Source organism: Pristiophorus japonicus, chromosome 26 (assembly GCF_044704955.1).
Source record: "Pristiophorus japonicus isolate sPriJap1 chromosome 26, sPriJap1.hap1, whole genome shotgun sequence".
Classification (NCBI taxonomy): domain Eukaryota; kingdom Metazoa; phylum Chordata; class Chondrichthyes; family Pristiophoridae; genus Pristiophorus; species Pristiophorus japonicus.
The window spans coordinates 15,410,682-15,430,386 of NC_092002.1; the positions used below are offsets into that span (position 1 = coordinate 15,410,682).

At 44.3% G+C, this 19,705-nt stretch overlaps 1 protein-coding gene across 5 annotated transcripts in view; it reads right to left on the reverse strand.

The window, feature by feature from the left end:
- LOC139239218 (ryanodine receptor 1-like) overlaps nucleotides 1–19,705 on the reverse strand; it is a 506,468-nt gene that overhangs the window by 183,122 nt on the left and 303,641 nt on the right. For all 5 annotated transcript variants that reach the window (XM_070867899.1, XM_070867895.1, XM_070867896.1 and 2 more), the window contains exons 59-61: nucleotides 16,600–16,667; nucleotides 10,514–10,635; nucleotides 187–236 (exon numbers count right to left, since the gene is read on the reverse strand). In XM_070867899.1, the coding sequence (XP_070724000.1) occupies nucleotides 187–236; nucleotides 10,514–10,635; nucleotides 16,600–16,667 (240 nt within the window). The remainder of the gene's footprint in view (nucleotides 1–186; nucleotides 237–10,513; nucleotides 10,636–16,599; nucleotides 16,668–19,705) is intronic.

The following is a 19,705-nucleotide window of genomic DNA, read 5'->3' on the forward strand; positions in this document are numbered from 1 at the left end:
ATATTCTACACAATAGATTTCAAATCATTATTTCAACACAATATTATTGCAACATTTCCATTGGAGAAAAGTAAAGTTTTACGTAGAAAGTAAAAAAAACCCCGAGCTACAGACAGAAAGACAGCATGACTGAACAGTACAAGCTTCAGAAAGTAACACTATGCTCCAACACTCCATGCTGCTTACCAAAGAGGGAGACTCTATGTCTGATCAAAGCTGCGAGTTTGCAGAAGATACTGAGGCAGAGAAACAATGAGGAAGAAAAGAAGTGAGAAGATGTAAGAACAGGCAGTAGCTATTTATCATCAGAGAGGAATTAACAATGAGAGAAGCCTGTAGCAAATCAGGCTGAGCTGATCTACAATGTGGCGCAATTGGCTAGCTCGAGACATGTATTTTCCTTTAGTTGCAAGGTACAAAGCCTCCAGTAAGTGGACAAAGTTGCTCCTTTTACGCCACATCATATATCAGCCCAAGACAGGGTAAGATTTACTCATCCCGAAAACAAATGTTTCATAAAAATATCCAATCTTAAAATTCATTTTTGCAGTTTCTTTTAGCTTTCTTGTATAACTCAAAAATAAGATTTGCTTTACTTTTGAGATTTGAACCCAACTCCCAAACTGACAGCAAAAAATAGGATTGTTTTGTCTTAATGCATCTTTAAATATTGGCCACAGTGACTGTTCATTATAGATTTTGACAGCTTAATGTTCTTTTTCAAATAACTGTATTTTTCTATACTGTATTAACCATCTAACTTCAAAAGACTCTTATAACTCAAAGTTCTGATGAAGGGCATTAGATTATCTCTTTTCTTTACAGATGCTGTGCATTTCTAACATTTTCTGGTTTTATTTCATAGTTCAACATTTTACCTATTCCTTTTTATTTAACAGGCAACTCTCGATTATCTGGGTCACTCGGGGATTTGGCTATGCCAGATAAACGATTTCTCCATTAGAGCAATTGACATTATAAAGTTAAAACCCGATGCCTTCCCGGGCCGAAAGGACTCCGATGTCAGTGGCCTGATGCCTTCCCAGGTCGAAATTTTAAATCCTGTTGCAATGGTTTCCCGTTGCATCAATGTGCGGATAATTGAGAGTTGTCTGTATATATATTTTATGGTTCAAATGATGCAACAGCTCCAGTGTCACACAAACCTAGGGATTAGTGTATAACTACTTTAAAATAGCAGTCACAGCCACATTTTACCCTTTTGTCAAACCACCTTTTCTTCTTGTGTCACTTTAGCACACAATACCTTGCTACATTCGCTCTCCCAACACCCCCTACCCACAGTCTTTTGCTGTGAATCAGAAGACCAAAAAACTGACAATATTTTCCATTTGTACTGAAAACCCTGATAGTACCAGAGGACATAGACTCAAATGGCAAAATCTACAAAGGGTAAATTGAGAGAAGTGGAGAGTATTAATAAAAATATTCAAGGGGAGTTTGAGGTTGAAGTGTGAAGTTCAATTGTAATAGTTATTTAACCAGAGTTTGTGCCTCTGCTGAAAGTGCACATGTGGGCAGGATCAAGTTCAGCTGGGATGTACCCTGAAGCTCAAAAGCCTGTCGACATTGACAGTCACACGAGTAATTGCTGAGGTGCTACAGGCTGGCTGGCACCCTTGGAATGTTGGCCAGCAAGCATGAATGCCTTCAGCAAAGAATTAGCAAGTAGAAAACTTGAATAGAAAAGAGAAAATAAAAATTGTGTAATAAGAACTCTTTAGCTACAGATTTGCACCAAACTGGTTTAGATGTATGAGAATAAACTTCAGGAATAGCATCGGTTTCCCAATACTCCGGTAACTGTTAAGCAAGGGCATTAAAAAAGAACAATAATAAAGGGGTTACCAACACCAGAACAAAATCATTTTACACATAATACAGAACAAGAGTGGATGAATCATAAGGTGATGTACCTATTTCCTTTACTTTTAGATATCCTCAATTTAGATAGGTTAACTACAACATTGTAGTGCCTTTTCAGGTGGGAAGATTCTTGCATTCAAATGCCCAGTATAAAATCTATCTGATAAAGGCTCACTGCCAGTATTCTGCTCACAAAAGAGAAAGATCCACATACTTCAGCTTAATGTAGTGGCCAAATGGCACTTTGTGGCATTTGCACATGTCTGAAAGTGGATTGGTATGGAACTGGTGCATGAAATAACAACTGTTCTGATGGAATACTTAACGACTTTGCAGAGTTTCAACCTGTCAATTAGGAGCAATTCTGCGCTCGCAGTGGGAAGCTGTGCTCAGAGGAAATGTGGGTCAGGGAATCGGAGCTGCAATGTTACAGTCCCAACTCTGACCCATGCTCCTTGTGATCAAAATTCCACATTGGGAATGTGGGATTACAGAACTATCCCCATTGACCATGTACTTGATTAACTGTTTGACTACCTGTTACTAGGAAATTGGATACTCTTAAGGTGAAAACAAGGGGACACATGTTTGGACTTTGACAAAATATCTTACATAGACACAAAGGTATTGTATGCAATGGTCCTGAGAGAATTCCAGTTCTAATTTGAGGTGGAGAGAGAGAGGGCGGAAGGTCTACCAAAACTAAAATTAACTGGACAGAGACCTAGGGTAAAGCCAAGTCTTCAAAAGGAACCTCTACCTCTGTAACTTCCTCCAGCCCTAGAACCCTGATCTCTGTGCTCCTCCAATTCTGGCCTCTTGCGCATCCCCGATTTTTATTGCTCCAACACTGGCGGCCGTGCCTTCAGCTGCCTAGGCCCTCAGCTCCAGAACTGCCTCCCTAAACCTCTCTGTCTCTCTCTCTCCTGACGCTCCTTAAAACCTATCTTTTTGACCATACTTCTGGTCATCCATCCTAATATCTCTTTGTGGCTCGGTGTCAAACTTTACTTGATAACACTCCTGTGAAGCGCCTGGGACGTTTATTACGTTAAATGCACTATATAAATACAAGTTGTGAAGTAAAGATGGCTGACCAAAAGACTCGTTAGTCACCGAGATCTCTGCGCGATGGGTCATCTACCCAAAACATTAACTCTGCTTTCTCTCCACAGATTAATTTTTTATTACGCTAGTCACTGATCCTGTTTGCAGAGACAAAAGCCATCAGAGTTGTCTGTCTTCTTTCATTGGTAATTTAAAGCACAAGTATGCGTGGAGTCTTGGGAGGGATGTTGCAGTCTTTTACATGAGATAATGAGCTAAGAAAAGCCACTATCTGCACTCTGATCAATCTGAGCTTGTTAGATCCTACCAAACTACTCAAACACAGAATCCCATACAACACTGACTACTCCATAATAACAGTACCAAAGAGCAAGCCTATTTCATAATTTTTTGAAGCAAACCACATTCCTTGTCACTATGATAATCTCACCATAAGTATTGAATATTTTAGTTTTTCTGCAACCATAAAATCAGATATGACTGCAAGACTCTACCTCCCAGTTCAAAGAAATAAATTATCCTATTTGGAAAATGGACAAAGTGAATCATAAGTATTAAGGACATCTGGACATAATGAACTTTTCTCATACCCTGTCCTCTTGGATCTTCTGAAGGTATAAAGAAATACATACAGCAAAGTTCTGAGAAATTTGTGGTACTGTACTGTATTTAACATAAAGGGCCCAAGTTTCCACATGATTTGCGCCTGATTTTTAGGAGCAACTGGTGGAGAACGGACTATCTTAGAAATTGCAATTCTCCACATTTTTTTTTCTGCAGTTCTGGTCAGGTAGAATAGTTCCACTTTGGAACAGAATTTTTTCTTCAAAAGGGGGCGTGTCCAGCCACTGACGCCTGATTTCAAATTTTCCACAGTGAAAACGTACTCCAAACTAACTTAGAATGGAGCAAGTGAAGATTTTTGTAGAACTGAAAAAACCTGCTCTACACATTAAAAAATCAGGCGCAGGTTACAAATTAGGCGTCCAGAACGAGGTGGGGGGGGGGAAGGGAAGTCATTAAATTCTATAATAAATCCTTATTTATACTTATACAAATATTATACAAATAAATCCAACCTGAATAAACATTTATAAGCAAAGAAAAGATTAAATAAACCATCTTCCTACCTGTGTGAAAGTGCTTCAGGCATGCCTTTCGGGACCGGAGGCTGAACGGGCCGGCCCGAGACTTCAGGCAGGGCCCGTCCCCAGCATCAGATTTACAGGTAGGTGGCGTTGGGTCGGGTCGGGGAGGTTCAGTTCGGTTCGGGTCGGGGGGGAGGGAGGTAGAGAGAGGGGGAGGGAGAGAGAGGGGGGGGTGGGGGGAGGGAGAAAGATGGGGGGGAGGGGGGAGGTCAGGTCAGGTCGGGGGAGGTCAGGTCGGATCCAGTCCGGGGAGGGTGGGGGGGGGGGGGGGGGGGAGAGCGGGAGCAGGAGCGCGGGTCGGGTCGGGTCCAGTCAGGGGGGGTGCGGAGCGGGAGCGGGAGTCGGGTCGGGTCCATTGGGGGGGGGGGGAGCACAGGTCGGGTCGGGTCCAGTCAGGGGAGGGGGGGAGCAGGTCCAGTCGGTGAGGGGGGGGGGGGGGGCGGAGCGGGAGCCGGAGCCAGGTCGGGAGGGGGGGGGCGGGAGTCGGGTCGGGTCCAGTCGGGGGGGGGGGAAGCGGGAGCAGGGGTCGGGTCGGGTCCAGTCGGGGGGGGGGGGGGGAGCGGGAGCAGGGGTCGGGTCGGGTCCAGTCAGGGGAGGGGCGGAGCGGGAGCGGGAGTCGAGTCGGGTCGGGTCCAGTCGGGGGGGAGCAGGAGCGCGGGTCGGGTCCGGGGGGTGGGAGCAGGAGCGGGAGCGGGAATCGGGTCCAGTCCGGGGGGGGGGGGGGGGGGCGAGTGTCGGGTCTAGTCGGCGGGGAGGGGGGGGGGAGAAACAGGAGCTGGCCGTGGGAGGAGCCTTATTCACGCAGCCCCAGTGAGGCCATTCGGTCAGGGCTAGGGGCTGCGTGCTTCGGGCCCCTCCCACACAGTTCGGCGCCTGGAGCTACTGCACTTGCGTGCCCACTGTAGCGTGCATGTGCAGAGGTCCCGGCACTGTTTTCAGCGCAGGGACCTGGCTCCGCCCCCCCACAACTCATGCTGCGCTGCGCCGAGGACCAGAGGACCTGCAGGGAGGTGGAGAATACCGAGGATTTTTTTAGGCGCACTTTGTGGCACGAAAAACGGGCGTCCAGGTCGGGACTGCGCCGTTCTAGGCGCGTGTGGAAACTTGGGCCCAAAGAATCAGAAATTTTGAAAACCTGTTTCAAGGAAAGGCAATCTTTAGCTAGCCTAATTTCAGGGAATAAAGGAATCAATGTGCTTTGGGCCGACTTCTAGTCTGGGGAGGCGCCCCATTCTTGAGGAATGGGGGTAATACATTAGCATGGATAGAGGATTGGCTAACTAACAGAGAACATAGAGTCGGGATAAATGGTTCATTCACTGGTTGGCAATCAGTAACTAGTGGGGTGCCGCAGGGATCAGTGCTGGGACCTCAACTATTTACAATCTATATTAACGACTTGGAAGAAGGGACTGAGTGTAACGTAGCCAAGTTTGCTGATGATACAAAGATGGGAGGAAATGCAATGTGTGAGGAGGACAGAAAAAATCTGCAAAAGGACAAAGACAGGCTAAGTGAGCGGGCAAAAATTTGGCGGATGGAGTATAATGGAAAGTGTGAGGTCATGCACTTTGGCAGAAGAAAATGAAAGAGTAAGTTATTATTTAAATAGAGAAAGATTGCAAAGTGCCGCAGTATAGCGGGACCTGGGGGTACTTGTGCATAAAACACAAAAGAATAATATGCAGGTACAGCAAGTGATCAGGAAGGCCAATGGTATCTTGGCCTTTATTGCAAAGGGGATGGAGTAGAAAAGCAGGGAAGTCTTACTACAGCTATGTGAGGCCACACCTGGAATACTGCGTGCAGTTTTGGTTTCCATATTTACGAAAGGATATACTTGCTTTGGGGGCAGTTCAGAGGAGGTTCACTAGGTTGATTCCGGGGATAAGGGGGTTGACTTATGAGGAAAGATTGGGTAGGTTGGGCCTCTACTCATTGGAATTCAGAAGAATGAGAGGTGATCTTAACGAAATGTATAAGATTATGAGGGGGCTTGACAAGGTGGATGCAGGGAGGATGTTTCCACTGATGGGGGAGACTGGAACTGGAGGGCATGATCTTAGAATAAGGGGCTGCCCATTTAAAACAGGGATGAGGAGAAATTTCTTCTCTGAGGGTTGTAAATCTGTGGATTTGTTGCCTCAGAAGCTGTGGAATCTGGGACATTGAATAAATTTAAGACAGAAACAGACAGTTTCTTAAACGATACGGGGATAAGGGGTTAAGGGAAGCGGGCGGGGAAGTGGAGCTGAGTCCATTATCAGATCAGCCACAATTTTATTGAATGGCGGAGCAGGCTCGAGGGGACATATGGCCTACTCCTGTTCCTATTTCTTATGTTCTTATGATTGACAGGTAGCCTAAAACTGAGTTCTCAAGTTCTAAAACATCACAATTTGATCATCCAGAGATCCACCTTTGAGTGAAGGTCCTGTTTGTGACCTGATGGAAAGACTGGTTTGGGGAACCTCGTGCTTGCTTAAGAGATTTAAGCTAACCTATTTATCTTTCCTGATTCTCTTGGTCAGTCAAATGACCCTTCTATGGAATGTGGGGAATTTGTGGTACTAACATAAAGAAACAGAAGTTTTGAAAACCTGTTTCAAGGAAAGGCAATCTTTAGTTAGCCTCATTTCAGGGAATAAAGGAATCAAGTGCTTTGGGCCGACTTCTAATCTGGGGAGGCTCCCCATTCTTGAGGAATACATCGAGGGGAAGAACCAAAAGTAAATTCTGATGAAGCTGGATTCCTTGGAGAACTGTGCCTCCTTTGACCGTGAAGAAGGCATGATTCACCCTGATGAAACAGATCACCGTTACAAGGGCGTGAGCAAACTGAGCGAGAGGTATGCGAAAAGAATAGCGCGGGTGCTTATAGTCCTTGTACTTTGATATACAGACTTGCGAGAATTTATGATCTAGTAAAAGAAAAAAGACTTAAGAAAATTCTCTGACAGGGTCATAATCTGCAACTGAGTTTGCAACTTGGTTTCAGATGATCAAGTGCAGATCTATCTAGCTGTTGTATTGTTCTTTATATTATTTGTATCTGCATCTACTTTACTTCTTGGATTGTTTGTGTTCTTCTAATTTCTAATTAATTATATCCCTCAGTTTTGTTATTTTCTGAATTACCAATCACATTCTTCAACTACATTTCAGAATGCATCTGGAACTCATCAAATCGGGTACAGAGGAGGGCTACAGACTACCACCATCTTGGAAAACTTTGGCTGTAGGAATGGAACATGGCAAAGTTGAATGGAACATAGTCATAAGTCACAGTCCTCTCTCCTTCCAACCACAGCCCAGACCTTGCCCTGAGCCTTAGCTTATACCCACCGGCCTCAGCCTAATTTCTGCCCACACCAGGCTTGGCCCAGTCTCAATGCTTGCTTCGTCTCAAGACCATGAGGCGCGGCTTTGCTTTATCCTGAGCTTCAGATCTGTCTGCACCTTGCCTCATAGACTAACTTGATAGACTCAAGTAAGCTGTGGAAGATGCACTGGTATGGGTGTAAATTATTATAATAGTGCATGAATTAATTTTTTTTTATGATTAAGGCAAATGGGGAGCGGGGCAGCGGGGGGACTTGACGAACTCACTTGTGTACTATTTGTAAAAAAATTGCAAACATGCTGATGATTTCACTACAAAGAGTGAACTGAGAAAATTTTTCCTCATGGAATGGAGCTAATCTACATAGTGTTAAAGTGATCTGTAGATGAAGAAAAAGTGTTATAACCAGGAAAATGACAGAATTATTACTGGTACTCTGCAGTATGATTAGTATCTGTGAGACACAGTACAGTACCATAATTAATAACATCCGTAGCTTGGTTTAATTTACTGGAATGTCTGAGTGATGTTTGTCAAATTCAGTTCCCAGCTTTCCAAGTGCATCTGTTAAAACTCATCAAATCTGATCAGTAATTCATTGGAGGATAACTATAGAAGTCCTTCTGCATATAATTTATGATGAACAGAGACAGATGACAGCACATTCCTCTAATTATGAGGAACTTCATGTTAACAAAAGCTCACACAAAAGCCTTTCATTAAATGGAGAATAATGAATAGCTGGGAATGATTACCAGGCAGAAATCTGAACAAGAAGTTCAGATGATGTCATACCTCATGAGTGCCCTCCAGCAATTAATAATCATATTCTGAATCCCATAATGAGATTACAGCCTCAAAGTTCCAAATTGATCCAATTTACAGTGTGGAGTGGATGGGTTTTTTGTTCTGTGGGTGGTGGGGTAGGAAAGGGTCATGGCAGACAACACGTGCTCCAAACAACACATGCATCATACCACCCTCACCACAAGATTAATGACCAACATGTAACTAATGCTAATTTATTAAGACATAATCTGTCAAGACTACTTAAAACTGTGGAGTACATTGCAAAATATGGAAAATAGTAGATTCAATTATAATCTGTCTGTGTGAAAATTTATTGTTTGTCACATTAGCCAAATTAATTTATAATTCCAGTTTCCATTTTTTTTCCAATCAACCATGGTGATTCTATTTTAGGTTACATTTACACTATAACCATAGCATCAATGTAAAGCGGGTTCACTTTGTACCAGTCTGAACTTGTAGTCTGAATCTGGAGTCAGTTGTAGTATAAATGTAGTCGTTAAATAATCAAGTTTAACCTCGGTAGTGGGGAAGCTTTTAGAAATAATAATCAGGGATAAAATTAACAGACACTTGGACAAGTGTGGATTAATTAAGGAAAGCCAGCATGGATTTGTTAAAGGCAAATTGTGTTTAACTAACTTGATCGAGTTTTGTGATGAGGTTACAGAGAGGGTTGATGAGGGCAATGCGGTTGACGCGGTGTACATGGATTTCCAAAAGGCATTCGACAAAGTGCCACATAATAGGCTTGCCAGAAAAGTTGAAGCCCATGGAATAAAAGGGACAGTGGCAAAATTGGCTAAGTGACAGGAAACAGAGAGTAGTGGTTGTTTTTCAGACTGGAGTAAGGTATAGAGTGGTGTTCCCCAGGGGTCGGTAGTGGGACCACTGCTTTTCTTGATATATATTAATACTTGGATATGGGTGTATAGGGCACAATTTCAAAATTTTCAGATAACACAAAACTTGGAAGTATAGTGAACAGTGAGGAGGATAGTGATAGACCAGCTGAATGGGTGGACACCTGGCAGATGAAATTTAATGCAGAAAGATGTGAAGTGAAATATTTTGGTATAAAGAATGAGGAGAGGAAATATAACCTAAAGGATACAATCCTAAAGTGGGGTGCATGAACAGAGAGACTTTGGGGTATATGTGGACAAATCGTTGAAGGTGGCAGGGCAGGTTGAGAAAGCAATTAAAAAAGCTAACGGGATTCTGGGCTTCATGAATAGAGGTTTAGAGTACAAAAGCATGGAAATTATGATGAACCTGTATAAAACACTGGTTCAGCCTCAACTGGAATATTGTGTCCAATTTTGGGCACCACACTTGAGGAAGGATGTGAAGGCCTTAGAGAGGGTGCAGAAAAGATTTACAAGAATGGTTCCAGGGATGAGGGACTTCAGTTGCATGGATAGACTGGAGAAGCTGTGATTGTTCTCATTAGAGAACAGAAGATTGAGAGAGATTTGATCGAGGTGTTCAAAAGCATGAGGGGTCTGAATAGAGTAGAGAGAAACTGTTCCCATTGGCAGAAGGGTCGGGAACCAGAGGACACAGATTTAAGGGGATTGGCAAAAGAACCAAAGGCGACATAAGAAAAAACTTTATTACACAGTATGTGATTAGGATCTGGAATGCGCTACCTGAGAGGGTGGTGGAGGCAGACTCAATTGTGGCTTTCAAAAGGGAGTTGAATAAGTACCTGAAGGAAAACAGTTTGCAGAGCTACGGGGAAAGGGCGGGGGAGCGGGACTGGCTGAGGTGCTCTTGCAGAGAGCCGGCACGGGCTCGACGGGCCGAATGGCCTCCTTCTGTGTTGTAACTATTCTATGATTCGATGAATTTGGGGATCTGGCAGCATGGTAGTTAAACCATTTGTATTGCTACCGATTGTTCAAGTGTCAGGCCATCTGACTTTGAATCTACATGATAATCGTGTGGGGATATTGATCAGCTTTGAAGGCATTTGCTGGATAAATTGATCAAAACAGGTGAAAGTAAACATTTCCAATGACTTTCTGACTCCAGTTTCAAGTGTCACTGGTACAGATGGAATGCTGTGCAGTATCAACAAGAATTAAACGCAGTGTTTTTTTTTTGAGTCAACCCGATAGTTGAAGGAGGCTCTAAAGAAGAAGGATTTAGAAAGAAAGCTTGATGAATTATTAGCCACAATGATTCGAGTTTATTTAGCTGACTGAAACAATTATATTGCTATTTAATTTGCATCATCACCTATAGCACATACCTGGCTATCATTTCCTTCTCTTTGTTTGATGCATACCCTCCACTGCCCAAGAGCTCCGCTGGAGTAGAAAGGAAGTATAAGCAATGGTTCTTGAAGTATTGATTTATCAAAGGGAGTAAAACCTGAGGAACAAAAATTAATGCATTAATAGTTTCAACATTGAACTGCCATTTTTAATGAGCTGAGCAATTAGTTGACTGATCAATATATCTTTCAATATGCATCCAGACAGTGGATGAACTAATACATCATCTATGTCAACATATCTTCAACTACACTCAAATACTATCGTACATGACATTCGCTGGTAAAAATATTATGCAAGATTTGTTCTATAAAAGTACTTGTTTAGCACCAATGTAAATGTTTCTGCTGATTTTAAGGATTTGCCATAAGGCAGGCTTGTGCAAACAAGTTTTAGATTTGTTTTTGAAGTATTGTTAAATATTTAACTCTATGAACATCTACTGAGATTAGCTAAAAGTTTCCGCTTTGGGCGCAATCTGCGATCCAGGCACAAATTGCGCTCAAAATTCAGCTAGTTCGGCAGTATTTCTTTTGCTCAAGTTTCTGCTCGAACTCATTTGCATATCGGCGATAGTAAAATCTTCCATGAAACAGCACATTCGGGCAGAATTTTAGAATGTAATTAAAAAATGTTCTTCACATTATAAAATATTCCTTGATATATTTAAGAGTTGTAACGATTTTATTAGTTTATCTGAAAATGGGTTTATCACAAAAAATAAACATTTTTAATCCATGTCTGATCCACCACTTGTAAGCAACCTGATCTTAAATAACCGAGAATTACTTAAAAAAAAGTATGCAGATCCATTTACTAGTTATATTGGTGTACAGTTGTCAGTTTCTTAGTGAATTAAAAAAATATTTAAAAACTTTTAAAACATGCCTATTAGTGCCCTTATGCCTGAAGAAAAAGCTCAATTTTAAGAGCCTCCTTGAAGGCCGACAAATGGGCGCAATTCACAGTGTTGTGTATCTGTAAAGTATGCACTCCCATATTCCGCCATCAGGGAGCGCATCCCCTGACGTCCCAAGGGATCCCAGCATCCCTTGGGAGCACTGTATATAAGCTGTTCCCCACTCTGGAGTATCTTAATAAAGACTGAGGTCACTGTTACTTTAACCTCCCTGTGCGCAGTCTCATCTGTGTGAGGAACACAATAACTAGCGACAAGAATATGAATCCAATGCAAAGATGCAGCAAACTGTGGGCATCCTGGAGAAGTTCTCGGAGGGTGAGGACTGGGAAGCCTATGTCGAACGGCTAGACCAGTACTTTGTAGCCAACGAGCTGGACGAGAATGAAGCGCTGCAAAAAGGAGAGCGGTCCTCCTCATGGTCTGCGGGGCACCGACCTACAGCCTCATGAAGAATCTTCTGGTTCCGGTGAAACCCACTGATAAGTCGTATGAGGAGCTGTGTACACTGGTTCGGGAGCATCTTAACCCAAGGGAGAGCATGCTGATGGCGAGGTATCGGTTCTACACGTGCCAGCAATCTGAAAGTCAGGAAGTGGCGAGCTACGTCGCCAAGCTAAGGTGACTTGCAGGACAATGTGAGTTTGATGGCTACCTGGAGCAGATGCTCAGAGACTTTTTTGAAAGGGCATTGGTCACGAGACCATCCTACGAAAACTTTTGACTGTAGAGACACCGACCTTCAGTAAGGCCATTGCGATAGCACAGGCGTTTATGTCCACCATTGATAACACCAAACAAATCTTTCAGCACACAAGTGCTAGCAATGTTCATAAAATAACTGGAACTGTGTTTGCGAGCAGAAATGTACAGGGCAGAAACCACAAGTCTGCAACTGCCAGCAGACGTCAGATGACCCAGATGACTCAGAGTCCGCAACAAAGGATGAATGCAAGGCAATTCACACCATGTTGGTGTTGTGGAGGCTCTCATTCAGCCTATTCATGCCGCTTCAAAGGGTATGTTTGCAAGAGCAAAACCTGCTAACCACCACGTAGCAGAGGAAGATCGGTCCATGGTGGATCAAAGCAATTTTGAGCCTCAGAGAAGGAAGCAGATGCTGAAGTACACAGGGTGCACATATTTTCGACGAAATGTCCACCTATAATGCTAAATGTAAAATTGAATGGCTTACCCGTAGCCATTGAACTGGACACTTGATCCCAGAGGCACGACCCATTCACCACAAGGCGCGAGCAGTACCTCACACAATGAGGGAGAGAGTGGAAATCGAGCTGGACATGCTGCAGTGCGAGGGCATCATCTCCCCAGTGGAATTTGGCGAGTGGGCCAGCCCGATTGTTCCAGTACTCAAAAGTGATGGTATGGTCAGGATTTGCGGCGATTATAAAGTAACAATCGTTTCTCGCTACAGGACTAATACACGCTACCTAAGGCAGACGACCTATTTGCGACGCTGGCAGGAGGCAAGACGTTCACCAAGCTCGACCTGACTTCGGCCTACATGACACAGGAGCTGGAGGAGTCTTCAAAGGGCCTCACCTGCATCAACACGCACAAGGGACTGTTCATTTACAACAGATGCCAGTTTGGAATTCGGTCGGCTGCAGCAATCTTTCAGTGAAACATGGAGAGCCTACTCAAGTCGGTACCACGCACAGTGGTTTTTCAGGACAACATGTTGGTCACAGGTCCTCCAGTGACTGGATCACGTAGGGCTGCGGCTGAAGAGGTCGAAATGCGTCTTCATGGCAACAGAAGTGGAGTTTTTGGGGAGAAAGATCACGGCGGACGGCATTCGGCCCACAGATGCCAAGACAGAGGCTATCAGGAACGCGCCCAAGCCACAGAACGTCACGGAGCTGCGGTCGTTCCTGGGACTCCTCAACTATTTTGGAAACTTCCTACCGGGATTAAGCACCCTCTTAGAGCCCCTACATGAGTTATTGCGTAAAGGTGAGAACTGGGTATGAGAAAAAAACCAAGTAATTGTTTTTGAGAAAGCCAGAAACATTTTATGCTCCAACAAGCTGCTTGTATTGTACAACCCGTGTAAAAGACTTGTGCTAGCACGTGATGTGTCGTCGTACGGAGTCGGGTGTATATTACAACAAGCTAACGTTGCGGGGAAGTTGCAGCCCGTCACCTATGCCTCCAGGAGCTTGTCTAAGGCCGAGAGGGCCTACAGCATGATTGAGAAAGAGGCATTAGCGTGTGTGTTCGGGGTAAAGAAAATGCATCAGTACCTGTTAGGCCTCAAATTTGAGCTGGAAACCGATCACAAGCCCCTCATATCCCTGTTTGCTGAAAACAAGGGGATAAATACTAATGCCTCACCCGCATGAAAAGGTGGGCACTCGCGCTCTCACTGTATAACTATACCATCCACCACAGGCCAGGCACCGAGAACTATGCGGATGCTCTCAGTTGGCTACCATTGCCTACCACGGGGGTGGAAATGGTGCAGCCTGCAAACTTGTTGATGGTGGTGCGGCCCGCAGACTTGTTGATGGTCATGGAAGCGTTTGAAAATGATAAATCACCTGTCACGGCCCGCCAGATTAGGACTTGGACCAGCCAAGTTCCTCTACTGTTCCTAGTACTGCATAGGAGCTGGGCCAGCATCCCCGTTGAAATGCAAGAGCTAATCAAGCCGTTCCAGCAGCGAAAGGACGAGCTGTCCATTCAGGCAGACTGCCTGTTGCGGGGTAACCGCGTAGTGCTACCAAAAAAGGGCAGGGAGACGTTCGTCTCCACAGCACACACCCGGGTATAGTAATAATGAAAGCGATAGCTAGATCCCACATGTGGTGGCCCGGTATCGGCTCTGACTTAGAGTCCTGTGTACGGCAATGCAGCGTGTGTGCTCAGTTGAGCAACGCGCCCAGAGAGGCACCACTAAGTTTGTGGTCCTGGCCCTCCAGACCATGGTCGAGGATCCATGTCGATTATGCGGGCCCGTTTCTCGGTAAAATGTTCCTGGTGGTGGTGAATGCTTTTTCAAAATGGACTGAATGTGAAATAATGTCGGGAAGCACCGCCACTGCCACCATTGAAAGCCTGAGGGCCATGTTTGCCACCCATGGCCTGCCTAACATACTGGTCAGTGACAACGGCCAATGTTTCACCAGTGCCAAATTTAAAGAATTCATGACCCTCAATGGGATCAAACATGTCACCTCGGCCCCGTTTAAACCAGCCTCCAATGGGCAGGCAGAGCAGGCAGTACAAACAATCAAACAGAGCCTTAAACGAGTCACAGAAGGCTCACTCCAAACCCGCCTGTCCCGAGTACTGCTCAGCTACCGCACGAGACCCCACTCGCTCACAGGGGTGCCCCTGGCTGAGCTACTCATGAAAAGGACACTTAAAACCAGACTCTCGCTGGTCCACCCCAACCTGCATGATCAGGTAGAAAGCAGGCGGCAGCAATAAAATGTAAACGATGGTCGCGCCACTGTGTCACGGGAAATTGATCTGAATGACCCTATGTATGTGCTAAACAATGGACATAGTCCCAAGTGGATCGCATGCACGGTGATAGCTAAAGAAGTGAGTAGGGTGTTTGTAGTCAAACTAGACAATGGACAAATTTGCAGGAAGCACCTGGACCAAACGAGGCTGCGGTTCACAGACTGCCCTGAACAACCCACAGCAGACACCACCTTTTTCGAGCCAACAACACACACCCAAAGGATCAACGACACCACCCCGGACCAGGAAATTGAACCCATCACGCCCAACAGCCCAGCAAGGCCAGGCTCACCTAGCAGCCCTGCAGGGCCAACAACACGCCAGCCCAGCGAGGGCGCAGCCAACACACCAGAACAGACATTTGTACCGAGGCGGTCCACCAGGGAAAGAAAGGCTCCCGACCGCCTCACCTTGTAAATAGTTTTCACTTTGACTTTATGGGGGGGGCGCGTTGTGATGTCGTGTATCTGTAAAGCATATTCCGCCACCAGGGAGCGCATTCCCTGAAGTCCCAAGGGATCCCAGCATCCCTTGGGAGCACTGAATATAAGCCGGTCCCCAAGGCCTGTTCCTCACTTGGGAGTGTCTTAATAAAGACTGAGGTCACTGTTACTTTAACCTCCCTGTGTGCAGCCTCATCTGTGTTCGGAACACAATACACGGAAACTCGCAATAATGATTAGTTTATTCTGGGAACGTGGTCAGCTTTGTGGGCGGAGCCAGCTTCTAGTGCAATGTTTTTGCAGTTCTATAATGTACTTGTGATTCTGAGTTGGCAATACAAATCCTGTACTGGAAACTGTAACATCTCATTAACCAGGAAATATTTATTGCTACTGATCATATCCTGATAGCAAAGCGTGAGATACCAATATAACGAGGAGACAAGCTGCACTGTTGTTTTATAATTACTGTAGTGAGAATGCATTAAAATTTTCAAGAATTCCACATTATTCCACATAAACTAGAGGTGATCCAAAACTCGGCTGCCCTTGTCCTAACTCGCACCATGTCGCACTCACCCATCACCTCTGTGCTCATTGACCTACATTGGCTTTCGGTTAAGCAACACCTCGATTTCAAAATTCTCATCCTTATTTTCAAATCTTCTCTACCTCTGAATCTCCTCTAGCCCCACAACCCCATGAGATGTCTGCGTTGCTATAATTCTGCCCTTTTGAGCATATATAATCGCTCAACCATTGGTGGCCGTGCCTTCTGTTGCCTCGGCCCCAAACTCTGGAACTCCCTGCCTAAACCTCTCCGCCTCTCAACTTCTCTTTCCTCCTTCAAGACGCTCCTTACTGACCAAGCTTTTGGTCACCTGTGCTAATTTCTACTTATGGGACTCAGTGTCAAATTTTTTTATCACAGAATACTCCTGTGAAGCGCCTTGGGACTATGTTAAAGGCACTATATAAATAAAGTTGTTGTTGTTGTTATGATCAATAATACCAAAGACACAAGATCTGCTTCCATGAGAGGGCACTCACAAAGCTTAAGTAAAGCACAGTGCCTAATTTAATGAAACACCCTTTTAATCCATATAACAATCTAGTTTATTACTTATTACACAAACACAATGTGCTACTGGGCTCATCACTGCTATTATAAATAGCTCTGGATGAGTAAAGCTCTCATATTTACCTTGACAAAGAACTTGATTTCCTGTTCATGAGGGGATTTCTCAACTCTTCCACTGCTTACAACAGCCTCTGCATTATTGAAGAAAGAGATAACATTAGAGGGAAGCACTTTTACAACTATCTCTATCAAAAGAATGAATGCAGTGCTCAGACAGCGCTTGCATCCAACTTGTATTAAGTCTGTTGGATATGACAACCGTGTGTGTTTTTGTCATTTTTTTTGAATGGTACCATTCTCCACACAATACTGGAGTAAGCACAAGTCACTGACCAAGCACTGATGTACGGTTACCGTAATACCATCCTTACCTCTGTCTTTTCTCATGTGGAATCGAAAGAAATATATAGAAGTTGCAACACGGAAATAGGCCATTCAGCCCATCCAATATATCTATGTCAGTGTTTACCCTCCACACAAGTAAATAGTTCTAATCACGTTTACCTACCATGTTCCCACATTCCTTTATCCACCAATCCAATGTAATATTTAATGTTGACATACTTGCTGCCTTAACCGATAATCCTGGAAGTGAATTCCACAGCCTCACAACCAATGCTCCCTGCAATTTTTTTGGGGTGCACGGCGCCTTTAATGTGCTGCCTGGCCCATTCAATTTCTTGCACATGCGCTGTTATTTCCATTGTGAAGCCGGTGAGCGGCCTTGGCCGCGTCTGCATAGCTTAGCAGGACCGTTTATTAAGGATGTCATAGCAGTGCATTTGGGAAGAGGTGATACGATAGGTCCAAGTCAGCATGGATTTGTGAAAGGGAAATCATGCTTGACAAATCTTCTGGAATTTTTTGAGGATGTTTCCAGTAGAGTGGACAAGGGAGAACCAGTTGATGTGGTATATTTGGACTTTCAGAAGGCTTTCGACAAGGTCCCACACAAGAGATTAATGTGCAAAGTTAAAGCACATGGGATTAGGGGTAGTGTGCTGCGTGGATTGAGAACTGGTTGTCAGACAGGAAGCAAAGAGTAGGAGTAAATGGGGACTTTTCAGAATGGCAGGCAGTGACTAGTGGGGTACCGCAAGGTTCTGTGCTGGGGCCCCAACTGTTTACACTGTATATTAATGATTTAGACGAGGGGATTAAATGTAGTATCTCCAAATTTGCGGATGACACTAAGTTGGGTGGCAGTGTGAGCTGCGAGGAGGATACTATGAGGCTGCAGAGTGACTTGGATAGGTTAGGTGAGTGGGCAAATGCATGGCAGATGAAGTATAATGTGGATAAATGGGAGGTTATCCACTTTGGTGGGAAAAACAGAGAGACAGACTATTATCTGAATGGTGACAGATTAGGAAAAGGGGAGGTGCAACAAGACCTGGGTGTCATGGTACATCAGTCATTGAAGGTTGGCATGCAGATACAGCAGGCGGTTAAGAAAGCAAATGGCATGTTGGCCTTCATAGCGAGGGGATTTGAGTACAGGGACAGGGAGGTGTTGCTACAGTTGTGAGGCCACACCTGGAGTATTGTGTACAGTTTTGGTCTCCTAACCTGAGGAAGGACATTCTTGCTATTGAGGGAGTGCAGTGAAGGTTCACCAGACTGATTCCCGGGATGGTGGGACTGACCTATCAAGAAAGACTGGATCAACTGGGCTTGTATTCACTGGAGTTCAGAAGAATGAGAGGGGACCTCATAGAAACGTTTAAAATTCTGACGGGGTTAGACAGGTTAGATGCAGGAAGAATGTTCCCAATGTTGGGGAAGTCCAGAACCAGGGGACACAGTCTAAGGATAAGGGGTAAGCCATTTAGGACCGAGATGAGGAGGAATTTCTTCACCCAGAGAGTGGTGAACCTGTGGAATTCTCTACCACAGAAAGTTGTTGAGGCCAATTCACAAAATATATTCAAAAAGGAGTTAGATGAAGTCCTTACTACTAGGGGAATCAAGGGGTATGGTGAGAAAGCAGGAATGGGGTACTGAAGTTGCATGTTCAGCCATGAACTCATTGAATGGCGGTGCAGGCTAGAAGGGCCGAATGGCCTACTCCTGCACCTATTTTCTATGTTTCTATGTTGCTCACAACTCTCCTTGCAAAGAAGTTTCTCCTTCACTCTATACGAAATTGCTCACATTTTATCTTGTAACTTGTTCTAGATCCCCTATATCCGAATCATTGAATTACAGCGACTAGAAGTGGCCCCAAAACCGAACCCTATAAGATTCCACCACCCACTTCCAACTACTCTGGAAAAACAGCCCTTTGTTGCAATTTTTTTCTCCCTTATAACCAATGTTTAAAATCATTAAGCTATCCTCCCCCAATTCCATTCCCTTAACCTTCTCTGGTAATCTCCTGTGTAGTACCTCATCAAAGGCTTCCTAAAGTTTATGTGCATTACATCCATTGCATTTTCTTCATTCATCATCTGATACCTCCCCATAGAATTCCAGAAGGTTTATCAAGCACAATTGTCCCTTTTGCAATCTGTGCTGGCTACTTCTATTTTCTCTTTATTTAATATGTGGCAATTTTATCCTTCATTAAAGACTCTAAAATGTCCCATACTACATATGTTAACCTAACTGGCCTGTAAATACGCAGCTTGGCTCTATTTCACTTTGTACCAGCCAATCTTCAGTCCTCCAGTACACATCTACACTGACAGAGCTCTGAAATACAGGGCCTTGGCAATTTGCTCTCATCTTCATTAGGATTCTAGGTGCATCCCATTCTGCTACCATCGTCTTCTTCAGTAAATAGTAATCATTTAATAGCTGAATTAGTTTAACTGATCCTCGGTTTCGATCTTGTTTGAACGATTAAGAGATCCCAATTCTCTTCGATAATACTGAGAATTTTCTACTGTTGTGTTTCGTTTCTATAGCTATGCTCATTTCTAGTTTCCTCTTTGTATCTATAATGACCTTTTCCCACCATTTTTAGGTTCCCGCATTCCTACCAGTGGTTCCCCATTGAAGCTCTGTAGCGTTTGTATTGTCTTACTAATTCATTTAGGGTCACACTTCTTCAATCTGCACTTACTAATCCTTGGTATTCTGCATCCATTGGCCTTCAAATAAGGTTTGCTTGGAGATGATCCATAATCAGCCACAGACTCTGGTATCCCATTCCAGAGCGTAATGA